The following is a 27879-nucleotide window of genomic DNA, read 5'->3' as shown; positions in this document are numbered from 1 at the left end:
ACATTTCAACGTGGAGAGAAGAAATCTGCTCCTTTCAAACTCCCCATCAGAAATATTTGCGATAGTTTTCCGAGAATGTTCAGAAATTTGTCACCTCGGATATAGAGGTCTCTTTTTGGCTCTATCTTTTCCATGAAACTATGATTCCCAACCCCCTACAACACACACACACACACACACACACACACACACACCTTCAGTTTACAGGAGGGTGGAGACAACACATGACCCTCCCATTGCTCTACTCAGATTCTCCAAAGTGGCTGAATTTAAACCCAAGCCCTCAGGGCAGCCATGTGGCTCAGTGGCTGAGCATCTGCCTTTAGCTCAGGTCGTGATCCTGGGGTCATGGAATCGAGTCCCTCATCAGGCTCCCTGCATGGAGCCTGCTTCTCCCTCTGCCTATGTCTCTGCCTCTCTCTGTGTATGTCTCTCATGAATAAATAAATAAAATCTTTTAAAAAATAAATAAATAAACCCAACCCCTCATGGGGGCACTCAGCAGTGGAGGCCCTCCATCACACTCATTGTCTTCTCAGACCCATCAGTCATTTGAGGATCACTGTGGTTCAGGAGAAGGGGGCCACTCCCAGCTTCAGGGATGGGAAACCTGATGGATTCCCTTCACCACAAGTGACTATTTCAGAGGTGGCCATGTGAGTGAAATTAGAATGAACCTAAGGACTTCTGCTAGAAATTCTGAGACAAGGACTCTCCTTTTCTGTTCTACATGAATAAGGAAGCACACAGTCCCAATAGTTGTAGTTGCTGATGCCCATCTTGGGACACAGGGTCAAGCTAACCTTAACATGATATGTGAATAATGAAGCTGATGCCTCAGCAGCAGAGCAAAAAGAAAGAGTAAGAAACTGAGTCCTGATCACATTATACAAGCCCTACATGGAGTTTTGCTAATGCCAGCATCACTCAAGGACGCTTGATTCAGAAGATTCCCTTTTCTGTGCAAGCCAGTTTGGTAAGGTCTTCTACAGTCTCCAACTACAAGACATCTCACAACACAGAATTTTGTTTAAGCAGTGAAGCGATTTCTATAGAGGCCTTCCAGTGCTTGGACATACACGAATGGAACTGTCTCTAAACACCACTCAAACGCTCCCTACCCTACGTCTAGCCCCCTACACACACACACACACACACACACACACACACACACACTTCTCAGAACAGCTGACCTAAAACCTAGCTTGTGCCCCAGGATCTAAAATGTTAACTGCACATTTTCTTCTTTTCCACGTGCCCTTCCTCTCATCAACATCTCTCAGACGCCTTTAGAATAGCCATGAGTTTTTGTTTGTTTGTTTGTTTTTAATTCAGCTGGTAGGACGTTGGGGCAGATAAAAAAAAGAAGTGGATGCCACATGTACAAGGCGTCAGTTGTCCTTTGGATCAAAAGGGCTGGCAACACGCGAACCAACCCCACAAAACACACACATAAGCAGCTGCTCTTAACTGTTCCTTTGATGAGACTGAACGATGCATGACGTTTATGGGAAGTGGAGTAACTGTGACCCAAATCTTGTTCTTCAGTTAAGATGTCATTGCAGAAAAACTCAGCCATTTTTATGACTCCTTGAAATCACAGGCAAAAGTTAATGTGCACCTCTGGGAAGAAGGTCTGTAGCTTTAATCCAGAGGAGACCGTGTTACAAAAAAAGATTATGAACCTCGGGATGCCTATATGAAAGCAAAAATGTTTTAATTACTGGCTAAAATAGTTTTACCCTTTCATAAACTTATTTTATATTAAAAATAAATAAATAAAATAAAAATGAACTTATTTTATTCCACATGATTTTATCATAAGAGTTCAAGAAATCAAGAGTCATTGTTCACTTGTATTATTGGTTTACTGTTACATATTTTTATATCAGCCTTCAAAAAGGTATGAAAAGTACTTACAAAAACAATCTTAAAGAGGTGATACAATGGAATTATACCCTATTTCTAACACAGAACCATTTATAATATTAAAGAAAACTGCTTAAAATGAGAATAATCATATAGGTAAAAACTATAAAGCCACTAAAAGTAGATGATTCAGTTTCTCTACTTCCTAGCCTAGAAACGCTAGCCTCTTTTTATAAATAATTATTTTCTGGTTATGAAAGTGAGTATGTTCATTTTATATTGAAAATGCAAAAAAAAAAAAAAAAAAAAAAAGAAAGTGTCACCTGGGTGGCTCAGGGGTTGAGCTTTTGCCTTTGGCTCAGGGCATGATCCCCGAGTCCTGGGATCGAGTCCCACATCGCACTCCCTGTGAGGAGCCTGCTTCTCCCTCTGCCTGTGTCTCTGCCTCTCTCTCTCTGTCCCTCATGAATAAATAAATAAAATCTTTAAAGAATACATAAATTAAAAAAAGAATACATAAATAAAAAAATAAAAATAAATTAAAAATAAAAACGCAAAAAAAATACAGGAAGCCTAGAGAAAGAACTCACTCATAACTCACCTAAACAACTATTAAATGTCAGTATACCTATACCATAAGTCATTTTTCTTCTACATTTAAAAGATTGTTTTTACAGAAATGGGGTATTACCACACGTTGTTTTATAATCTGCCTTTTCACTTCATATGCCATCTTCCATACACAAAAGGAATAATCTCTTACCACAGTTTTGAGCACAATGTGTTAGACCCATTTTCCTATAATTATATGACAACTCCCATTGTACAAATACTCAGGCAAAATATGTGTTATTGACATAATTGCTGTTTCTCTAATAAGTTATATTATGTTCATCCTATTGAGCCATATTAGGGAAGCCACTTGTATATTGTAGCATCATTTTTGCCCCCCTTCCTCCTACACTGCTATTGCAAAGCTTAAGAACAGTTGAAAACTGTTACCCGTCTTCTATTCACGGTTGTCACTAATTCCAAATGCTCCTGAAACATTATAGTTCTAAGAAACCAATCACTGCCTTAAGGTAAGCGTCTTGGGAAACATAGATTACAAAATTCTTAGTCTTACGGATTATAGTTCCACTTTTCTCACCTAATTAAAAACGTCAGCCTTTAATAAATTTTCTTTTTAACGACACTTTCTCAACTAGAATAGGAAGAGTGCATGTTTAGCCTGGGTCTTTATTCGGCTGGGGTTTTACACTGAAGACACATTTATCAATTACAGTCAGTATTCATCTAACACACCTGCCACACTCCACAAAAAAGAACTTCACTCTTCATTTATCTCCTCCCACAGGATCTTTGTGGTAAATGCCACACCGGCATCTAGCTGGATAGAAGGGCTGAGCAAACTGGGACATTAAAAGATGACAAAGTGGCACGTTCTACCCCCAAAATTCATCATTGTGAACACTTTAAACCTTTGCCAAAAAATACATGAGAGTCACCTGGGTGGCTCAGCGGTTGAGCACCGGCCTTCGGCCCAGGGTGTGGTCCTGGAGATCCAGGATCGAGTCCCGCGTTGGGCTCCCTGCAGGGAGCCTGCTTCTCCCTCTGCCTGTGTCTCTGCCTCTCTCTCTGTATGTCTCTCATGAATAAATAAGTAAAATCTTTTTAAAAAATACATGAAAGAGAGTGCCACTGTCAGACAAAATATCTAGAACTGAACATCTCTCCCTGACTTTCCCACAAACAATTTCTACCTCTAAACCACCTCGTTTCTAATCACTCTTCTCATAGAGGCTCCAAGGATAGACATCTTGGGAGTGACATTTGCTTTTTCTGAACTTTCCCTTCTCTCTTCTCCTTTGAGCATCAGTCCACCCCCTAACCACCATTTCTGCCTTGGCAATATTACTCAGGCTTTTTTCTCTACTTCAAATGCCTGCAGCTGCCCCCGACCCCAGCCCTTCTCACTCACTCAGGTATGGCTACAGGAGCCTCCTACAGTTTCTCCTCTATAAAATACGGCCACGTTGTATTTCCAGGCTTAGTTCCCCCAAATCTATTTTATCATGTCATCCTTCAGTTATAATACCTCAATGACTCCATATTATCCTCAAAAACAAGCTCAGAGGGGCACCTGGGTGGCTCAGCAGTTGAGTATCTGCCTTGGGTTCAAGTCATGATCCCAGAGTCCTGGGATCAAGACCCGCAGGGGCTCCCCGCAGGGAGCCTGCTTCTGCCTCTGCCTGTGTCTCTGCCTCTCTCATGAATAACTAAATAAAATCTTTAAAAACAAACAAACAAGCTCAGATTCCCCCACCTAGTTTTCAGAGCTCTTCTTAGAAGAGCCCAACCATCCCATCCCCCCCCACCAACCTCCCCTCTAGCAGCCCTCAGTCTGTTTATAGCTTAGAGTCTCCCATGATTTGTCTCCCTCCTGTTTTCATCAGGAGGGCACTTGAAGTGATAAGTGCTGGGTGTTGTATGCAACTGATGAATCACTGGATTCTACCTCTGAAACTAATAATACAGTATTTGTTAATTAAATTGAGTTTAAATTTAAAAATCCAAAACAAAAAAAAAAAAAAAGAAGAAGAAGAAGAACCCAGAAACTGCTTTTGCGACCTGATTTGTTGCAATTCCTACAAGCCTGGGCTCTTCACAGTCCTGAACACTTTCCGTAGAAAACCCTCCTTGTCTATACTTTTCTTTCCATCTGCTAAGCTCAAGTTCAAATGCAATCTTCTCTAGGAAATTTTCTCACCTAGTCCAGCTTACTCATCTTTCCCTTCTCTGAACACCAATTTAAATTTCTGAAATGAATTTAAAATTTTAATCCATAATTCTGGGTATAAGAAATTTCAGGTTGAACCAGACTTGGAGCCCCCTACTCCAGAAGCTTGGTGAGAAACCAACTCTTAGTTTTCTAGGTAAGTCTGTCTTCCCCTCTGAGGATCAAGAGGGCTAATGTGCTCAGTCCAACACAAACTCTACCCTGAAACTCTATTGTCCAAGTCAGTGGGTCCACTTGCAGCCCAAGCCCAGGATACAGGGTGTTCTGCGCCTAGATTGATTGCAAGGCCACAGTTCTTAAGATTCTAATACCCTATGCAACTCCTTCAAGTGTCCTGTCACTTCTCATGGTGAGTGGCATGGAAATAGCATACTGGTCCCTGATTCTATTGGGACCTACCAAAAACCATGGCTTTCTCTTTGGGGAAGTTCTTCTTCCCAATCTTACCATTTCTCCCAGCCCCCATCACTCTCTAAGCTTTAGAACCTTCACAGTCACGGACGAGTCAGCTCTCAGCTGAACTGCACTTTGTTTGAATCCATATCACAGCACATGTCACAGTTCATGCTGTATTCTAGAGAGGCAGTAACTACACTGGGAAGAACACAAGCCTCAGGAGCAAACAGGAATGAGGTACTGTACTTGCACTTCCCGTCCACCACTGGGTGACCTCAGTAAGGCATTTAACTGCCCAAAGTTTCAGTTTACTTATCTGAAAAACCCTCTCAGGAATGGCATGCGGATTAAACCAGGCCATAAGAGTAGTCCTATTAGGAATGACTTTCATTTGCGTAGCACTACATGGCAAGCACTATTTTATGTGCTTTACATACATTAACTCATTTAATCCTCACAGTACTTTATGGATAAGTAAACAGGAACAGAGGGAGTAAGTGGCCCAAAAATCACATAGGTAATAAGCAGCAAAGACAGGAATTACACCCAAGCAATTTGCCTCAGAGTCTATGTTCTTTATTGCTTCTTAGAAGCATTCAGTAAATGATAGCTATTACTACCATTAATAGAATTATTTGATTCTTAATGTATCCACCTCCTCATATAAATTGCAAGCTCCTTGAGGACAGCAAACACGGACTTGTCCAATAATAATTGTTAGAGAGCTGGCTCTGAAAGTTCACTGCATGTGTTAGAAGCCTGCCTCCATCATGGACACACTAGCTGGCCCTATAAACCTTGAACAAATCGCTTAATCTTTTAGCATGGTTGAAAGGATTAAGTGATTTGCTACTTAGAAAGTACTTAGAAAAGTGAATGGCAGGCAGTTACTATAAAGATATATGGATATATCTCATTATTTGATATGAGATGTAATATCATCTGTCTTTCCAAGATCTGGAACCATACCAGAGTTCCCAAAAAAAACTTGCTAACCAACTCACCTGCATTGCTTTCCATGTTTCACATGGGTTTGTCTTGGGTTTTTTGTTTGTTTGTTTGTTTAATATTTGTTTATTTGAGAAGGAGTGAAAGCATGAGCAGGGAGAGGAACAAAGGGAGAAGCAGACTCCCTACTGAACAGGGAACCCAATTTGGGGGTGGGGGGCGTGCTCAATCCCAGGACCCTGGGATCATGACCTAAACCCAAGGCAGATGCTTAATCATCTGAGCCCACCCAGAAGACATTGAGTTTTTCTTGTTTCTAAAATTACTCCTTACAGGAAGGCTATACCTTCATCATAATAATAATACTTTTATTGAACACTTACTATGTGTCAGGAACTATGACTTTTTTCATGTGTTTAATCATTTAATCCTCAATGTGATAAATATTATTCATTATCTTCACTTTTTATATGAGGAAACCAAGCTACAGAAAGCGTAATTCATCTAATGCCACATTATCACACAGCCCATATATGACAGTCTCTATACTTAACTACTTGGCCTTTCTTCATCTTTAGTAACTTCTATTCTATTCCCCAGTATATTTTATAGAATTAGGTATACATGAAAAGGCACCAAAAGCATTTGTTGATTGAAACTTTCTCACTAGAAGTAGCATGAAAAATAGACTTTTCAAATACTTAAAAAAAATACTTTCTATCTAAAAAGTCATCTAAAACTTAAAAGCCAAAGTTTCTCTCTTAATATCAAATAGACTTAGTCTTTGAAAATGAGTACATCAGTGAAGCTGAATCACAGAGATGAGGTCCGAGTTTTCCAGCTGTGAATGACTCAAAGGACTCAGACGTACTTCACATACTGAACATCCTATTCTGATAGACACATAGCACAGAAATGAAGCCTCTAAAAGAAGACATAGCCCAGAGATCTATTACAAAATCTAGCCCCAAAATAAAGACTATCAATACTTTAGGAGGTAAACTTTTTCTTTCAACTCCCTGATTTTGGAAACTATTTACAAAAACATTTCAGGCTCCCTTCTACAAACATCTTTCCATAAAGGGCAACAATTACAAATTCAAGAACTTCTCCAGGATAAATACAAACTCATCCAAGGAAAACAATCTAAGTTTTACAGATTTAACAGTTATTTTTCTGCAATTAAAAGGCATCACAGGAAACGAATCAGTTGAACTAGTCTGGTCCTAGAGCCAGTTAAGAAGAGTGGGCTTTCATAGCCTTGGGAAAGTCTGGTTTACAGGGCAAACCCTGCAGGGTTGAGCTCATTGTGGAGACATGTTCCTTTTCATTGGCAAAAAGGGAAAGGAAGTGAGCCATGCCCTAAAAAAAATACCACCAGAGACATTCCACCCGATACTTGATAAGGACTGGGAAGGCTGCCATCAACTCATGGCTAAAAGGAGGAGAATTTGGATCAGAAAGCAACTGACCAAGAGAAACCATGTTAGGCATGGGAGAGATTTCTCAAACTACAAATTTTTAACAAGGGAACCATTTAAACTAGCAGCTTCCAATTTTTTATTTTTTGCTATGACCCACAGTGAGAAATACACACATATCATAACACAATTATACACACACATATACATATATATACCTGAGACACAAATATAGAAAAACGCATGTAACTGATATGTACAATATAACCTATCCTTACTAGGCACAAAGCACCACAAAGTTTTTGATTCTATTCTACTCCCTGTTCTAAACACACTGGATAAAAATAGTGTGAGACCCACTAGATGAAAAATAGTGAGACCCACTAGATGAAAAATAGTGACTTAAACTCTGATCAACACAGGAGAATTTGAGGTTATGTTTTAAAGAAGCCACTATTTCTCCCTCAGAAAAAGGAGCACCTGCTCTTGTGACAAGTAATGGGTTCTTGAATGCTTTGGAAAAGGCCATCCAGAGTCTGTCTCTTCCATATCTGGCCTTTCCTTGCTTTGCTGGCTCCTCCTCTTTCTACTCCCTAAATGCTGGGCTCCCCCTACAGCTCTCTGGTCTTTTTCTTACTACTCTCAGTGATCAGATTTCCACAGCTTCAAAATATCCCATTCCCTAGGCTCCCGTTCTTAACACGTGTCTACCTCTTACACATTGCCAGCTGAATTCTCCCACAGGTTTCAAACTTATCAGGCCTAAAATCATACTGTAAGTACAGTCTCTCTTCTCTAAGTCCTTACCCAAATCTATTTCTCTTCCTATTTTCCTCATGTTAAAGAAAGTCACTACATTCCATTTCTCATGCAAAGCCACAAATCTGTGGGTCATCATCTGCAATCTTTTTTCTTTAACCTCTACATTCATTGAGTTTCCAGGTCTACCTTCTTAATATACAGTGGTATGCAGGTAAATGTTTAACCATCAGCTCTCCAGGCTAAAAATTAAAATCCAAACTTGCACCACAGCCATTTTCAAGCCACCAACATGATGTCACTAACACGGAGTTTGGGAGAAATGTGCACAAGTGGCTCCAGCGCACCACTGTCTAGTCCTTAGAACTATTTCTCACCTCCATACCTACCAGAACTGCCTTCATCCAGGATTTCATCTTCTCTCTCCTTAACCTATACAACATAATCTTCATGGTATTCCTTGACCACACTAGCTTATAAATCACCACCCCCATTTGATACAGTCTCCAAACTGTCTAAAAGCCATGTCTCATCATGTTACTCCCCTGCTTAAGCCCCTTCATTGCCCACTCTTTATCTTCACATAGAAGGCTCTTGATAATGTGGTCTCTACTGACCCTTGAGAACTTTCATCTCTTGCCACACAACCACCTAGAACCTCCATTCCAATCATACAGACATACATGGTATTCCCAAACATAGGATACTGCTCTATACCTCTACATCTTTGCTTATTCTATTTCTACTCCCTAGGACAATCTTCCCTAATTTGTTCACAGATTACATCTTGTTTTAAGATTCAGCTCAAATCTTTTATCCAGGAAGCTTTTCCTCAACTCCTTAGGTAGACTTGATATCGCCCATTTTTATGCCTCTAGTACATGTTAGCACCTCTAACTCTCTTTGTTGAATTCATCTCCTCCCACTAGATAGGAATTTCCTGAAGGCAAGAACAATATCTTATTCATGTGATATACCAAGCAGGTAGTATGGTGATGGAATACAGTGGATGCTCAAGAAACTATTATTATCCCAGCAACTCATAGTCTAACACAGCATGTACTAACTGCTCAAATACCTGCTGAATGAAAACATCAGTATGTGCCTGCCATCTACCCAAGACCAAAGGACAGCTAAGATATTCCACCAATACCTTCTAGATTATTAGGGCACTCATATTGTCTCAAAGAATTTGCACTGTAATTTTTCTTTAAGCCTATTGGCTTCTGTGTTCCTTTCCTAGAGCTGTCACAAAGGACCACCCAGCTTAAACAAAAGACATCTATTTCCTCAGTTCTGAGGAAGTTGGAGATCAGGCCATTACCAGGATTGCTTTCTCCTAAGACCTCTCTTCTTGATCTATAGAGGTCTTCATGGTCACATGGCATTCTCCTGCTATGTGCATTTGTGTCCCAATTTTCTCCTCTTAGATCAGTCACATTGGCTCAGGGCCCACCCTAATGATCTCATTTTAACTTAATTGCCTCCTTAAAGACCTTATCTCCAAATACAGTCACATTCTGAGCTAATGGAGATTAGGACAGCAACACATGAATTTTAGAGGGACACAATTCAGTCAATAACAGTCTTCTGCTAAACTGTGAGCTCCTCAAAAGGAGGGGCTGTAGCTTAGTCTTCTTTCTTAGTATCTACCGTACCTAATGGAGTACCTCAAACACGGAAGATTCTCAATAAATTATTTGTGGGAGACATAAATGAAGGACCTTCCCAGAAGTATAGTCCAAATCTGGATTGCTGTCCTTTCCAAATCTAGTGGCCAGCACCATGAAGAATGTGGCTTTTACTCTTTCCCTTGAAAGCTTGATGCAGCCTGGCTGGCCCAGAAGGTAGAACATGCAACTCTTGATCTCAGAGTTGTAAGTTCAAGTCCCACATTGGGTGTAGTGACTACTTAAAATCTTTATTAAAAAAAAAAAAAAAAAAAAAAAAAAGCTCTATGCTATCATGAGCTCTAGAGTACACTGCCAAACTGCCATTCACACAGCACCCAACACCAATAGACTGACAGTATCATGCATGGATAGAATCAGATTCAAAGTCAAGATAAAACCAGGGATTCCTGGGTGGCTCAGCAGTTTGGCGCCTGCCTTCAGCCCAAGGTGTGATCCTGGAGTCCCAGGATCAAGTCCCATCGTTGGGCTCCTTGCATGGGGTCTGCTTCTCCCTCTGCCTATGTCTCTGCCTCTTTCTCTCTCTCTCTCTCTCTCTCTCTCTGTGTGTGGGGGGGTCATGAATAAAATCTTAAAAAAAAAATAAAAGTCAAGATAAAACCAGCTAATGGCAAAACGGACATCTGCTACTTTTTTCCCTATCCAAAAGGAAACTTCTCCCTCACTGTTCTGCAGGATTTGGGTGGGCCTATTAACCATGTAGCCTGTCTCCCCACTATCAAGATGGGACATAACCTAATGTTTCCCCCGCTCTCCCAGGAATTTGAATCCTGAGTGGAGTAACATGAAGATAGGAAATAACTAGAGAGAGTTAATTAGGCCAGTTCCATGAGAGGTGTCTGGTTCATACATACCTGAAATGGCCTTAGTTCCTGACCTTCCCAAGGCATTACTGACACAGTCTTTTTTTCTGAGACCTACTTGATAGTCTTCCCCCCAAAAAATAAATAAAAAAGCCTTTTCATTAAACTAGAAAGTGTCTATTCTATGGTTCTCAAAGAATCTTGGCACATATAATGGCCCCTAGAAGTGGGATGTGAATATTGGTGGACCTAAAATATGAAAATGGGAGGGGGATCCCTGGGTGGCGCAGCAGTTTAGCGCCTGCCTTTGGCCCAGGGCGCGATCCTGGAGATCCAGGATCGAATCCCACGTCAGGCTCCCGGTGCATGGAGCCTGCTTCTCCCTCTGCCTGTGTCTCTGCCTCTCTCTCTCTCTCTGTGACTATCATAAAAAAAAAAAGAAAAGAAAAAAAGAAAATGGGAGCAGGCTGTAAAGATTTCCTTATCCATGGCTGAAAGTTGTGTTCATCATCCTTGTTATACCATTGCAAAGTAACCAACTACACTCCTTCTTGCATTTTAGTACACAGTCTACATGACTCCCCGCAGGGTAAATCTTTAGGGAAGTTGGTAAGGAAATGTCAAAATACTAGACTGTATGGCTATTTCAACAGCTTTTAGTAAAATCCTAGAAATGACTTCATTTCAGCATAGGTGGCCTGATTGCAGAAATCAGAACATTCTGCTTCACCTATATTGACCCTTTTCTCCTAGGAACCCAAGACAACAAAGTCAGATAATTATGAAGGACTATGAATTTGAATCAATTCATCAATGACAATGCTAAAAGACACAGGAAAGAAGGAAACAGGAAAACATGAGATTAGAACAAAGAGATCTGGGGGAAACTAGATCCCTATTTCTAAGAGAAATCCCCGGGATCCCTGGGTGGCGCAGCGGTTTGGCGCCTGCCTTTGGCCCAGGGCGCGATCCTGGAGACCCGGGATCGAATCCCACGTCGGGCTCCCGGTGCATGGAGCCTGCTTCTCCCTCTGCCTGTGTGTCTCTGCCTCTCTCTCTCTCTCTCTCTCTCTCTCTCTCTGACTATCATAAATAAATAAAAATTAAAAAAAAAATAAAATAAAATATTAAGAGAAATCCCCAAGCGATGGCCCAAAATCAAGTATCAACCCAGAGTGGAAAATGCATATAGTCCAGCAGATTTAAGTTAGGTTAAGCTATCATAGGAACTTTAGAAGATAACAACTTATCATTGCTCCAAAATCAATTTCCACATATCCTAACCCACAGCACCACCAGCATTTGGGATGCTAAAGTAATAGACCCCCACTAGGAAAATCCTACCCAGTGTCCTTCTCAAATGTGTACAGAGAATTCACATGAGGCAACAAGGAGCAGGTTCAAAAGCAGCCAGGCACATAAGGCAGTGCAGTACACCAGCCAGTTACACATGTGTCTCGGGTACTGAAGGAAAAAAATCCAACCACAGAGCAATAATAGCTAAATGCAATGAAATATGTAACATCCAAGACTAACAACAACCAAGCATCCAAGTTAAAGTGTATCGCAACTTTCTATAAAGATACAGGGACAGGGGGAATCCCTGGGTAGCTCAGCTGTTTAGCGCCAGCCTTCCACCCAGGGCGTGATCCTGGGGACCGGGGATCGAGTCCCACGTCGGGCTCCCTGCATGGAGCCTGCTTCTCCCTCTGCCTGTGTGTGTGTGTGTGTGTGTGTGTGTGTGTGTGTGTCTATGTTTCTCATGAATAAATAAATCTTAAAAAAAAATACAGGGACAATAGGTAAAAATAGGAAAAAGTTAACTCTGAAAAACAGATTATGTGGTGGTGATCTAAGGTGGAAAAATACTATACCCCCTTGAGTTGTACTGAGAGAATGACTGATTTACAAAGAGTCTAAATCAAATAAAAATATCTCAAACTGCTTACATCCTATCCATTTCTATGTTATAATACCCAGGGAGTTGATTAGCAAACGAAGCCACTTCAAAAGGAATGCTGGATAGAAACCTGAGTGCTGCCCACCTTCTTCTGTGATGGGGGAGGGGGGGTTAAAGCTGGGTTGTACACCATTCAGAATCACAGCATCTAGTATTGCTTCCAGGAGCAGCAGTGGCATAAGGCATTCTTCCTCCCCCTTCCTCATGCCACCCAGTATTTTGTTTTGGGTTTTTTTAATTCCAATATAGTTAACATACAGTGTTACATTAGCTCCAGGTGTGCAGTATAGTGATTCAACAATTCTATACATTGCTCAGTTCAAGGCATTCTTTTCTCACATCTTCTATTGAACTCTTTCTCCCACAAGTAATATAACCTACACTGTATTTCTATAAATGGCACAGAAATCACTTGGAAGCAGAGAATTTCCATTTCCATATGGCTAGTATCTGTCGCTTACTTGCTAAGAGAGGGGAAATGTAATTCCCCAGATCCATTGCAGTCCCCCACCATTTTTATTAACTGCCCTGAGAAAACAACCATTAGAGACCAATTGTAAGGAGTATTTATGTACTGTGAGCAAAGGAAAGAACATAAGTTGGGTGGGGTCATGGATGAGTAAGGGCAGCCTAGAATGATTCTGCTGAAGATATTTCAACACTGATGAACACTAGGCCGTCATTTGGCTTATTAAAATAGTGCTGGGTAGTGAGAGAGAAGCTGGCACATTTTCCTATAGATGAGATGGCCCTGGGGGGTTGAACAGTTGGGAAACAGCTGCCATGGCTAAAACCAAGCAAGTACAGATGTCACACCAAAGTGGAAGTAATTTCATACCATCTCATGCTGCCAAATTCAAAATGCCAATGGAGGAAAGGGATTGAAGGAAGTCTTTAAAATAGACTAGATAACTATTTTAAATACCGATTCTTTGTGTAACTAAAGTTGTTGCTGCTGAAGTCCATGAACAATAGATATTGTGGCTTAGAGAGCTTAATCAAGAATTTTACTGCTCAGCAAGATGATTATAATACAATGTGATCTTCTTGGAGTTTGGAACAGCCACAGAGTCACTAGACATTAGACTTTGTAACTCCAAAGGTCTTTCAGAAATGTCCTTTTAGACAACTTTTTTCTCCTTGAAGAGTTGTTGCCCTTGACAACAGTGCTATCATTCCCTATATCCTTAATGGATATACTGTAACACATGGCATCACATCTAAGTATTTACTACCCTTAGAAAGACGAGCCACGGGATAAAACACTTCACACACATACACACCCATACCCGACTTACCAAATGCCTTCTTGGGTTCTATTAACTTCAAGGTAAAGGATTCATCTTTTTTTAATTCCTTTAATTTTTTTGCAATATCATAGTGACGCCACCCAACGATATTTTCTCCATTTATGGATTCAATATGATCCCCCACACAGATTGTTTTAATGGAGTCAATTAGGCTGCCATCTTTAATTCTCTGAAAGAAAGAAAATTAAGGATAACACATAATACAGAGTGGAACTGCATAACATTACTTTTTGTGCTCCTGAGACATTATATATAATACACTGACATGTTAACAATGCAGCTTAATGCCCAGTTAAAGATGAAAAGACCAAGCAACAAAGGACAACCATCTTACCTCATTCAGAGTTCTGCTCCATCGGTCATCATACCTCCTCTGAGAAACTTCTGACATCCCCTGGGGTACTCCTCCAGGACTGATCAAGGTGTCACTCTCATGTTTTTATAGTAGGTTTTGCTACATATCCTGAGCTCTAAGCTGAGCACTTTACATTTGCCATCTCATTTAATTTTAACAACCTTTATGAAAGTCTCATGTCATAGAGCAGAAAAATTGAAGCTTGGGAAAATCAAGTAATTTGCCAGTTCAGCATACTATAGTACAATTGTCCATTCACCTCTCAGTCTCCATTACTGAACTGCAATATCCTTAGAGACAGAGATGGTGTTATTCACCATCATATGCTCTGTGTCTAGCACAGTACTACACAGTGAAGTCCCTCCAAAAATTATTGTTGAATCATTTCAAAACGAAACCCATTACATAAGAGTAGAGCTTCAGCTTTTTTTACAAACTACATTTTTAAACCTCAGTTACAAATGTAATGATTTAAGAATTGGTACAACGTCAGCTAAGAACATTGGTAACTAATAAGGAAGCCAGTAAGAGTGATTTTATACTATCATTTTTCATTTTATATATTTTAAGTCAAGAGAACTTAAGACTCACAGGAAATTTTCACATTGGTCTTTCTTAAATTTATCTTACTTCTATACAAAAATCTGTAGTGCAGAGTCTCAAAAGGAGACCGAAGACTCCCTAAGATAGTATTAATATTTTATGGAAGGATTTTAGGGCTGGGGGCCCAGAAAACCCCACACAGATAACAGCCTTGCAAGTTCAGTTCTTCCACAGTAGTGAGGAACGGGGCAAAAGGAAGGCCACTCGGCCTCATGAGTCACAAATCCTTCCTAGGAGTGGAAGGATAGAAATATTAGGGGCCGCTAAATGTATAATAAAAGCATGTGCATTCCCCACTCTTACCAGGTGGAGGAATAACATCTTTTTTTAAGACTTTATTTATTTATTCATGAAAGACAACAGAGAGAAAAAGAGGCAGAGACACGGGCAGAGGGAGAAGCAGGCTCCATGCAGGGAGCCTGATGTGGGACTCGATGCCGGGTCTCCAGGATCACGCCCTGAGCCAAAGGCAGACAGACGCTCAACCACTGAGCCACCCAGGCATCCCAGAATAACATCTTTTGAATCAGCAGGGTGACCACTGTGGCTAAGAGTTAAGATGAAAACTGAGCTCATGTACCCCAGCATCTCCACAATGTCACAAAAAAAAAAAAAAGAAAAAAAGAAGGAAAGAAAATAGTAAAAGACTATTCTGGAAAGGTTGGGCTTTAAGTTTTATTACTATATATCAAAACTCACAGTAGGTTTCTTTTTTACTCCCATATTTTAAGATATTCCTATATTCATTATAGTAGTAACTATTCATACGCTTTATGCAAATGAAATAATGCCAATTCAGAGATCATTATCATTACAAAAAGTGAATTATAAAAAATGAGAGAAATTTCATAATCTGACTGGCACTGTTTTATTAGGAGTCCATATTAGCATTATAAGTTAACAGAATTAAGAGTAACTATAACGAAAAAAAAAAAAAAGAGTAACTATAACATACCACCTAGTGCAACTGGAGTTTCTAAAGGGTCACAGAAAAATAAGCAAGATTTAAAAGAAGAGCAGGGGCAGCCTGGGTGGCTCAATGGTTTAGCGCCGCCTTCAGCCCGGGGTATGATCCTGGAGACCTGGGATCGAGTACCGAGTACCGCCTCGGGCTCCCTCCATGGAGCCTGCTTCTCCCTCTGCCTGTGTCTCTGCCTCTCTCTCTCTCTCTCTCTCTCTCTCTGTGTGTGTGTGTGTATGTGTGTGTGTCTCATGAATAAATAAATAAAATCTTTAAAAAAAAAAAGAAGGGTAGAATCTAAAGAAACAAAAAAAACTATTAAATACCCATCCCTAAGCCATTTGAGAATGTGAACATCTATACATAACTTTTACTTCCTTAATTTTTATTCTAATTTATCTCTTAATACCTTCTGATCCTATTTTTTTTCTTTTGATCAACAACAGCATACAAATTTCAGTGTCCCTCCACATATTTTTAAGACTTGTCACAATTTTATTAAAAATAAGCATTGGGATCCCTGGGTGGCGCAGCGGTTTAGCGCCTGCCTTTGGCCCGGGGCGTGATCCTGGAGACCAAGGATCGAATCCCACGTCGGGCTCCCGGTGCATGGAGCCTGCTTCTCCCTCTGCCTATGTCTCTGCTTCTCTCTCTCTCTGTGTGCCTATCATAAATAAATAAAAATTAAAAAAAAAAAAAAATAAAAAATAAAAAAATAAAAAAAATAAAAATAAGCATTGTATAAAATTAATTAAATGTAAAACTTTACGGGGTACATGGCTGTGTCAGAAAAATACGCAGCTCTTGATCTTGGAGTCTTGAGTTCAAGCCCCATATGGGGAGTAGAGATTACTTAAATAAAACTTTTTCTAAAAAATGAAAAACTTTATAGACACAGGTATAAATCTTACCAGTAAAGGTCAGAGTAACAAAAATCTAGGTTGTCCTGGATCTGTGAATAGAAGAGTGTCCAGACAGAAGGAAGAAAGGCAGCTACCAGAAGTCAGAACAAGTTGCAAGGCAAGGATCCAGGCAGTCAAGAAAAAAGTCAAAGCATAGGTCAGAAGCATCAGATAAGGATCTAGGATGAATAATAGGAAAATCAGTTTAAGAAACTTGAACCTCATAAGGGGAATCAGATGCAGAAGCAAAGGGCACACTTGGGTGGTTCAGTTGGTTAAGCGTCTGACTCTTGTTTTTGGCTCAGGTACTGATCTCAAGATTGTGGGATCAAACCCCATGTTGGGCTCTGCGCTCAGCTCGGAGTTTGCTTCAGAGCCTCCCTACCTCTCTTTCTCATTTTTTCTCTTTCAAATAAATAAATAAAATCTTAAAAAAAAAAAAGATACAGACGCAAAGTGGAAGACACTGATTATATATGTTGTGGGTTACTTAAGCCTTAGCCTCTTAAGTCATAAAGAATGAGGTAGCCATTGAGACAAGTTTCTAGAATCTATTCTTTGATAATCATAACATGATAGAGATTAATAGTATTGCTTAAAGTGCCACTCAATTGCAAAGGACTGGATAAAAAATAAGTTATCAGTTCTAGGCTTATATTTACTGAGTCACTTAGTATCATTATCTAGGACACTTAGAACTTTGTCTCATCTGGCTTTAGATGATGATATTGCAAAATGCAGAGAAGACAATTTTTTTAAATGAGATTTACTACATTATTCAACTTAGAAGCTCCCAACCATTTCAGACCATTATTATAGTATTTTCCATTATTTTGTTGCATATAATCCAGAACTCAGTCTGCTCATCACAGATATCAGCAGAAACTTGAGGGCAGCACACCGCTCTCCACAAAGCTTAGGCATCAGATTTAAGGTTGTTTGAGCCACATGCCCTGCTGCCATAGTCAGCAACTCTGGGATGTGTGCTGCTGATCCTCCCAACACTGTTTGTTCTCAAACCTCATTCATAAAAAAGTAACATTCATAACAACTGTAAACAGTTAACTCATTTAGTCTTCAAAACAAGCCTCATTTTATTAACAGAGGGGGATATTTGATATACAGTGATTACATGGCTCAATCAAAAGAACACAACAAACAACAGAATTGGGATTCAAACAGAGGTGGTACCAACATGGTATGGCATGATCCTAAATTATGACGAAACCTAAAATACCACCCATCCCTTTATATAAATGTTTGCCAACTCATCTTAAATCATTCTAGAAATTTCTGGCTTTAAGTACACTCTGAATTTTCTGATTAGGTTATTTATATACTCTGATTCTGGAAAACTGACGCTTATAAAATCTAAAATCATAAATGTTTAAAGTCTGTTGTCTCTTCACCTGAAAAGTTTTATCTGTGAGAACCATGCAGTACTTTCTTTTAATTCAAAAGTTTTCGAATCACATAGATATTTTAACTTCCACATAGAAGAGAGATCATACGGTATAGGTGTTTCTCTGGTATTTCCCTTAGCATAAAGCCCTTAAGGTCCATCCATATTGCCACAAATGGGAAGATTTCATTCTTTTATACAGCTAATACTCCACTCTGTGTGTCTGTGTGTATGCGTGTGTGTGTGTGTGTGTGTGTGTGTACACACATCTTTATCCATTCATCAGTGGATGGGCACTTAGGTTGTTTCTACAGCTTGACTATTGTAAACAATGCTGCAAGGAACACCATATACAAATACACAGTGCATTTGTCTTTTTTTTTTTTTTTTTTTTAAGATTTTATTTTAGGGCAGCCCCGGTGGCTCAGCAGTTTAGCGCCACCTTCAGCCCAGGGTGTGATCCTGGAGTCCCACGTCAGGCTCCCTGCATGGAGCCTGCTTCTTTCTCTGCCTGTGTCTCTGCCTCTCCCTCTGTCTCTGTGTCTCTCATGAATAAATAAAATCTTTATTTAAAAAAAAAAAAGATTTTATTTATTTTAGAGAGAGAGAGCAGGGTGAGGAGCAGAGGGAGAGGGACAAGCAGACTGCACTGAGCACAAAGCCACACATAGGGGCTCTATCCCACTACCCTGAGATCATGACCTGAGCCAAAATCAAAAGTCAGAAGCTTAACCGACTGAGCCACCCAGGTGCTCATTGGTACATTGAGCTTTCTGAATTAGTATTTTCATTTTCTTCATATAAATACCCAGAAGTGGAATTGCTGAATTTTATGGTAGTTCTATTTTTAATTTTTTGAGGAAACTCCATATTGTCTTCCCTTCCTTTTTTTTTTTTTTTTTTTTGAGAGCATGGTATTATCTTTACTTATAATATTTAAAGTATTCACATTGCTTTCCTTTAGTGATAGGTTCTAGATGTATGTTTTTTGTTTTTTCTTTCAGATTTTATTTATTTATTCATGAGAGACACAGAAAAGAGAGGCAGAGACACAGGCAGAGGAGAAGCAGGCTCCACGCAGGGAGCCTGATGTAGGACTCGATCCCAAGACTCCAGGATCACGCCCTGCACCGAAGGCAGGTGCTCAACACTGAGCCACCCAGGCATTCCTCGATATACATGTTTTTAAGTCAGCCTTGGATTTCATGCAATACTGGGTGAAAAGAAAATTGGGATATTTATTCAGGTTAAAAATCAAGATAAAATGGCATCTGATCTAAATATATGTATATAAAATGAAAAAAATAAATATATGTGTATAAGAATTTTTGTCAGCATTATTTAGATGAGTGCATTTTTTTCCATATTGTTTTCCATAATGGTTGTACCAGTTTACACTCCTACCAACAGTGCATGAGGTTTTGCTTTTTTCCACATCCTCACCAACATTTGTTATTTCTAGTCTTTTTGATAATAGCCATTCTAACAGGTGCAAGGTAGTAGCTCATTGTGGTTTTGATTTGCATTTCCCTGATCATTAATAACTTAGAACATCTTTTCATGTACCTGTTAACCATCTGTAGGCCTTATCTGGAAAAATGTCTCATCAGATCTTCTGTCCATTTTTTTTAAAACAGGGTGTATTCTTGTTTGATATAGTCCCACTTTTTACTTTGATTTTGCTTTTATTTTCAGGTTCAAAAATCATCACCAAAATCTGTGTCGGTAAGCTTACTGCCTTGCTTTTCTTCTAGGAGTTTTGTGGCTTCAGTTTTAAAATTAAGTCTTTTATCCATTCTGGATTAACTTCTGTGTATGGTATGAGATAATGGTCCAGTTTCACTCTTTTCCATGTGGCTATCCAATTCTTCCAGCACCATTTTTTGAATAGAGTGTCCCTTCCCCATTGTGTATTCTTGGTTCCTTTGTTATAAATTGGCCATATATGCAGGAGTTTATTTCTGTGCGCTCTATTCTGGCCCATTGATCAATGCTTATTTTTATGCCAATACCACAGTTTTAATTACCACAGTTTTGTAATATAACTTGAAATCAAGCAGTGTGACACCTCCAGCTTTGTTCTTCTCAACCTTGTTTGGCTATTCAGGGTCTCCTATGGTTGTTTCCATATAAATTTTAGGACTATTTGTTCTATTTCTATGAAAAATATCATTGAATTTTGATATAGATTGTAGTGCTTCTGTAATATTACTTTGGGTAGTATGGACATGTTAACAATATTGATTCTTCCAATCCATGAGCATGGAATATCCTTTCATTTGTTTGTCTTCAATTTCTTACATTAACATCTTGTAGTTTTCAATATGCTGTTCTCCTCCCTGGTTAAATTTATTCCTCGGTACTTTATTCTTTTTGATGCAATTGGAAATGGAATTGTTTTAATTTTTCCAATACATTTCTATATGCTAATAATGAACTAAGATTTTTGCATATTAGTTTTATATTCTTCAACTTTACTGAATTAGTTCTAACAGTTTTCTAGATAGTCTTTAGAGTTTCTTGTATATGCCATCTTCAAACAGTAACCATTTTACTTCTTCCTCTCCAGTTTGGATACCTTTTATTTTATTTTTCTTGCCTAATTGCTCTGGCTGGAGATTCCAATACTGTGTTGAATAGAAGTGGCAAGAGTGGGCATATTTGCCGTGTTCCTGATCTTACTGGTGGAAAGCTGAAAGCTTTTCCTGTAAGTATGATGTTAGCTGTGGGCTTATCCTATAGAACCTTTATTATGTTGAAATTTGTTTCCTCTAAACCCACTTTGTTGAAAGTTTTTACCATAAATGGATGTTGAATTCTATCAAATGTTTTTTTCTGCATCTACTGAAATAACCATAATTTTTATCCTTCACTTTGTTAATGTAATATATCATATTGATTTGTGAATGTTGAACCATCCCTGCAATAAAACTCCACTTGGTCATGAGGTATGACCCTTTTAATGTATTGCTGAAGATTATTGCTAATGTTTTGTTGAGGATTTTTGCTTTTATGTTATTAGGAATGCTGGCTCTTCTTGTGGCATTCCTGTCTGGTTTTGGTATCAGGGTAATGCTGGCTTCATAAAATGGGTTTGGAAGAATTTATTCTTCTAATTTTTGGAAGAATTTGAAAAGGATTGGTATTTATTCTTCTCTTTGAATGGATGGTAAAATTTGCCAGTGAAGCCATTTGGTCCTAAACTTTTGTTGTTAGAAAGTTTTTCATTACTGTCAAGAAGATTAAATCCATCTGTTCAGATTTTTTATTTCATCATCAGTCTTGGTGGGTTGTAGGTTTCGAGGAATTTACCCATTTCTTATGCATTGTCCAATATGTTAGGTATAACTGCTCATAGTAGTCTTTTATGATCCTCTGCATTTCTATGGTATCCAGTGTAACATCTCTTCCATTTCTGATTTTCTTTGAGTCCTTTTTGGTGAGTCTAGCTAAATGTCTGTCAGTTGTTTTTCAAAAAACCAGCTCTTAGTTTCATTGATAGTTTCTACTGTCTTTTTGGCCTCTCCCCTTTTTTTTTTTTTTTTTTTTTTTTGAGAGTGGGGTATGCTAGAGGGCAGAGGGGGGGAGGAGAGAGAGAGAGAGAGAATCACAAGCTGGGCCTCTGACATGGGACTTGATCTCACAACCCTGAGATCATGGCCTGAACTGAAATCAAGAGTGAGATGTTTAACTGACTGAGCCACCCAGGTGCCCCAGTCTCAATTTTTGCTCTAATCTTTGTTATTTCCTTCCTTCTACTCACTCTGGGCTGCATTTGTTCTTTTTCTAGTTTCTTGAGGTATAAAGTTAGGTTGAGACTTGTTTCTTGAGGTAGGTATTTATCTCTATGACCTTCCTCTTCTTGAAACTGCTTTTGGGGGCACCTGGGTGGCTCAGTCTGTTGAGCACTGGACCCTTGATTTTGACAATGGCCTGATCTTGGGGTCATAAGTTCAAGCCCCACATTGGGCTCCACATTGGGGATGGAACCTACTTTTTTAAAAAAAGGTGAGAGACCAAAAAAAGCATGGAGCCCAGGACACTTGGGTGGTTCAGTCAATTAAGCATCTGCCTTCAGGTCATGATCTGGGGGTCCTGGGATCCAGCCCTGCATCCAGCTCCCTGCTCAGCTGGGAGTCTGCTTCTCACGCTCTCTCAAATGAATAAATTTTAAAAATCTAAAAAAAAAAAAAAAAAAAAAGTATGAGCCCAACACAGGGCTTGGTCCCAGGATCTTGAGATCATGCCTGATTGACTGAGCTACCCAGGTGCCCCAGCCCCCTGTACTTCTAAAGCCCATGCTCCTATGCATCACAGTGCACTACCTACTTAATCATGGAACCCTTCCTCCTTACCTTTGTCTGAATCTATATCACACTGTCCTGCTCTAAACTACTCTAACTTCTAGCCACCACTGAAAGGATACCAAGTACTCACTTCAGCAGCACATACACTAAAATTGGAACCATACAGAAAAGATTAACACAGTCCCTGAACAAGAATGACATACAAACTCTTGGAATGTTTCATTTCTTTTTCTGCTTATCTTGGCAAAAATAAGCACTGAAAGGGTGAGCCAGAAATTAATGAAAATGATTACTTATAAGGAGTGGGAAAAATGAGTAATGGGATAGAGGACCGGGGGAAAGAGTGACAGATCTCTGAATGTCTTTTAATACAGTTTTAACTTTTGAATTGTGTTAATATTTTATGTATTCAGAAAAAATTAAACAAAGATGAGGGGGGAAAACTCAATCCAAAGAGAAGCAAATGGATTCAACAGTATTTCCAATAAATAATAACACCTAGTGGGGAAAGGGGCAGGAAAGACCTATTCCAAGTAACCTCTGAATAGGATACTTTGTTTATACATGTACATTTAGTTTAAAGAAGATATAAAGTAAATGATAAAATAATATTAAACTAATGTCCATATGGCAGTTTTATTAATATTAGATTTTCTGAAGTTCACAATTGTATTATAGTTATGTAGAGAAAAACCCTATGCTTAGTAACTACATTCTGAAATAGTAAGGGCTAAATGGGCATAATCCACTTTTTCAAATAGTTCAGAAAAGTTTTATGTATTTGTATATATGTTTATACACACATATACATATGCATAAGATTACAAAATAGCAAATGTGGCAAATGATAAAAACTGGAAGAAATGGGTAAAGGGTGTTATGGAAATCCTCTGTATTATTATAATCTTTCAATAAGTTTGAAATTATCCCCCTCAATTTTTAAAAAGTCATATTAACCATGTACACAATAGGATATTCATTTCTCTTCTAAGTTGAATTATCTATCAGCAGTTTGACTTATGCTTCACTTTCTTTTTTGCCATCATGTTCTGTCTCCACAGGACTACTAACTAGTACAGAGGCAGACACACATTCAAGGAGACATTAAAAAACTAAGGAAAGAAAGAACACAAGCTCTGAACATCAGAGTTTAGATCTTAAAAATTCACACGTGCTTGCAAAACTCCTAAGCTCTTCCCTGCTGACATTAGAAAGGCATTGCTGCATGTGCCTCATGTCCTGAGCTTCCCCCAGATAATCCCACATGACTTTCCCAACTCACGATTTTCCATTTGATCACCCACTCAACCTTCAGCACAGTCATATCTTTTGCAGAGCTAAAAATAGCCATTTTATCAAATGGGAAGTTAAATAAAGTACTATTTACAGTTAAGAAGACAGCTTTCCTAAGATATTTTTTTATGACAATGGATCAGCAAAACAAATATTTGGACAAAATGAAAATATGAAACATGCTCTGTTTATGAAGTTTATAACTAATTCTTAGTGAAGTGGATAGGAATGTCTGCTCTGGAGTCCGATCCCTTGAATTCAAATCCTGAATTTTTCAGCTACCTACCTTTGAAGCAAGCTACTTAACCCTCGCTGATACTGTTTCTACATCTGCAGAATAGAGGTTAATAATAGTGCCTACCCACAGGTGAATCTCCCACACGTCATATTGAGCAAAAGAAGCCAGAAACAATAGAGTACGTAATATATGATTCTACTTAATGAAGTTCAAGAACAAGCAAAACTATGGTGATAGAGGTCAGAATAGTGGCTACCTTTGTGGAGGGAAGCATATTGACTGGAAAGAGGTAAAGGGAGACTTCTGGGTGGTAGAAATGAAGTTTCCTCTTGCTCTGGGTGGTGGTTACACATGTAAGAGTACAGTAAGCTATACATTAAAATTTTGTTATACATCAACCAGAAAAAACATAGTATCAAATATAATTGTTGTGAGGATTAAGTGAGAAAATGTATGTAAAGTGCCTAGTACATGAAAAGCATTCAATATAAGTCAGCTGTTACACAATTGCTTAATAGAACTGTTTAAGAGATGGGACGCCCGGGGGGCTCAACAGTTGAGCGTCTGCCTTTGGCCCAGGGCATGACCCCGGGATCCAGAATGAGTCCTACATCAGGCTACTTGCAGGGAGCCTGCTTCCCACTCAGCCTCAGTCTCTGTCTCTGTCTCTCTTTCTCACTGTGTCTCTCATGAATAAATAAATAAATTAAAAAAAAATAACTGTTTAAGAGATGAGTCTACTTTTCTTTTTACCATTCCTTGGTTCTTAGCTTTCAATACTATTCCAAACATCTCTTGTCTTTGCAGCTCTATACTGCTTTCTTTGTATCTAAATAATTATATAGTTTAAACATGTACAAAAATGTTGAAAAACATTTTTTAAGAAGTAAATAAGTTTCAAAAAATGTGTAAACTTGTGGTGCCTGGGTGGCTTGGTAGAGCATGCAACTCTTGATCTCAGGGTAGTGAGTTCGAGCCCTACACTGAGCATAGAGATTACTTATTTTTTTAAAACATTTATATAGGGATCCCTGGGTGGCACAGTGGTTTAGCGCCTGCCTTTGGCCCAGGGCCCGATCCTGGAGACCCAGGATCGAGTCTCACGTCGGGCTCCCGGTGCATGGAGCCTGTTTCTCCCTCTGCCTATGTCTCTGCCTCTCTCTCTCTCTCTGTGTGTGACTATCATAAATAAAAAATAATAATAATAATAAAAGAAAATAAATAAATAAATAAAACATTTATATATATATGCTACAGACCTATAAGAGCTCACATGGATAATGAGTGGGCACCAAGACCAGGCTTTCCTTTTCAGTAAGTTTTAAATTTTAGAGGAAGTCTAAAGTGAAAGAAAGAAATTCAAGGAAAGGGTAAACAGAAAATGAGGTTTTGAAACATTCTTTAAATGAAATCTTATCAAACCGTCCCTGCTAAGCCAGCTTTCACTCGGAAGATCATTTCTTTGACCTGGTAGCCTTTCTTAAATATTACCCTCAGTTAGGTCATGTAGTTATTTTTTAAAACTTACCTTTATAAAAGCATAGCCAATACCATTATCTGTAATAGTGAGACCAAGTGAATCCTCAGATTTATATACTTCCACTTCTTTTTGGATCCCTTTCACATGGGCAAATATGAAATCTTCAAGGCCTAGATGTGATCCTAAGAGTTTTTCCATATCAACTTTAGGTGTGTTTAAAGTGCAATATAAGATCTGTAAGGAAGAAAGAAATAGGTTAGTTCAGTTTCCATCAGGAAAACATTCTGGTCATTAGTTTATTTAAAATTTAGTCCTCAATTTATTATATAAGAAGTTTTATCATTAAGATTAGGTAATATATACTATTTCCTATAGACAAGACTCTGTACTAAACAATTTATAGCCATGATCTTATTTAATCCTCACAATGACTTTATAAATACATTATCACCTCCAAATCACAGATGAGGAAATTAAGGCTAATAAAAGGAAGTAATTTGCCTACAGTCACAAAGCCAGTATTTGTCAAAAGCAAGATTCTGAGTTCAGATCATATCAACCTTGAAGTGATTTAAACACCTACATTACCTGCCATTTACAAAGCTAAACCCAAAAGTTGTGTATCCAAAGGCAAGGCTAGGCCATGTACACCACAATGAAAATATAGGCACAATGAAAATATATAAGACTATTTTTGAAAACTGGTAATTTTTTTAAATGAGGAAAATTTTTTATCTTGCATTATGGTACTTTGAGAAAAGCAAATTAATGAATGAAGTACTAAAATGAAGAGGTCTAAAACAGACCTTAAAGACTCATTAATCTAATCCCTTAATTTTCAAGATAAAGGAACTGAGGTCTGGAGAGGTTAATGCAATATGGTCAAATTCACATGATGGTAGAAACAGCATGAAAAACCAGAATAGTGAACAGTTGTATAGAGATTTTTAAGAGACTTATGCCACCAAGTCTTCACTGAACTACATTCTCCTTCAAAAATTGGATTCAGGGACATCTGGGGGGCTCAGTTAAGCATCTGCCTTTGACTCAGGTCGTGATGGCAGGGTTCTGGGATCCAGTCCTGCATCGGGCTCCCTGCTCAGTTGGGGAGTCTGCTTCTCCCTCTCCCTGCATGTTCTCTCTCCCTCTCCCTCTCTCTCTCAAATAAATAAATAAAATCTTTCCTAAAAAATAGGATTCATTTCCTAAAATCTGCAGTGCAACTCTTAAGTTTGTCCACCATAATCTGAGTAATTTCTGGGACCCAAATAAAAAACTATAGAACAGGAAAAGGAGGGTTGAAAACACATCATTGGGTCAAAAATTAAGTTCAACAAGCATCTGTTGAGTACATACATCCCAAAGAAAAACATTTTTAAAAAGCTGTTTTACACCAAAATGGCTAAATGAATTTTTTTTCCTCTATTACCAAGTAATTTTGCCATAGATGTTGTCAGCCCTTCCTCCAAACCTGAGCCTTGCTTCAGTTCTCACCTTCAACCCTCTCTCTCTATCCCTGGGTTTCCACCATTCCTGATTCCCACCAGAACTTAAGCCTTAATGCACCCATAAGCCTCATGAAGTTCAGAAATGGCACAACTACTACTTATTAAATGGCTCTTTGGGATGGATGCTTGTGTGGCTCAGTGGTTGAGCATCTACCTTCGATTCAGGTCGTGATCCCAGAGTCCAAGAATCAAGTCCCACATCAGGCTCCCCGCAGGAAGCCTGCTTCTTCCTCTGCCTGTCTCTGCCTCTCTCTCTGTTTCTCTCATGAATAAATAAAATCTTTTAAAAAATAAAAAAATTAATGGCTCTTTAAGCCCCATCACAATGTGTCTGAATTAGAAGAGCTCTCTCTGTTCTACAGCTAAAAGGCCCAGCATGGTCAGCAAACTCTGATCAAATCTCAGAAGTGTATGAAAGGAGCTAGTGATGAGGACAAGAGGCAACTGGGTACCAAAGAATAAAGGCTTAAAGAAAAACTGCTCTCCCCACCCTTTTCCTTTTTCAACTGTGGTGAGCTGTGCTAACTGGTGGATCTTTGATTTACCCTTTGTTTTCCTCGGCAGGGCATAATATATTTGGCTTTTCCATTATAAGTTTTTGCAAATACAGTACTAGCATAAAAATTGTATTATTCACGGGGGAGTTTTGGCTTCAATTCCTTATTCTAATTGTAAATCAATGGTATAATTAGCCCACTGACAAAAATCATTAATAGTGTGGGTATAGGGGCAAGGGAATATGCATAGTAAACAGCTTTTCTGGTTTCTTTTCTCGAAAATGATAGAAAGTAGAAGAAACAGTTTTGCTTTATACTGTTTTAAACAGTGAATATGTTAATGGTGTTCACAGTGGATCCCAAACACCATTGATAT

General features: G+C 38.9%; 1 protein-coding gene and 1 non-coding gene across 2 annotated transcripts in view; one reads left to right on the top strand and one right to left on the bottom strand.

Moving 5' to 3' along the window:
• The window catches only part of GIPC2 (GIPC PDZ domain containing family member 2), an 86681-nt gene that overhangs the window by 25683 nt on the left and 33119 nt on the right, over positions 1 to 27879 (bottom strand). Inside the window, exons 2-3 of the mRNA XM_072834187.1 lie at positions 25547 to 25732; positions 13946 to 14126 (exon numbers count right to left, since the gene is read on the bottom strand). Of these exons, the coding sequence (XP_072690288.1) occupies positions 13946 to 14126; positions 25547 to 25732 (367 nt within the window). The remainder of the gene's footprint in view (positions 1 to 13945; positions 14127 to 25546; positions 25733 to 27879) is intronic.
• Positions 22610 to 22716, top strand: LOC140639216 (U6 spliceosomal RNA). The gene has a single exon (XR_012036008.1). It is a non-coding gene; the product is annotated as a U6 spliceosomal RNA (small nuclear RNA).

This window comes from Canis lupus, chromosome 8, assembly GCF_048164855.1.
Source record: "Canis lupus baileyi chromosome 8, mCanLup2.hap1, whole genome shotgun sequence".
Lineage (NCBI taxonomy): Eukaryota > Metazoa > Chordata > Mammalia > Carnivora > Canidae > Canis > Canis lupus.
Note: the sequence above shows the minus strand (reverse complement) of the source record. Positions and strands in the feature narration are given on the sequence as shown.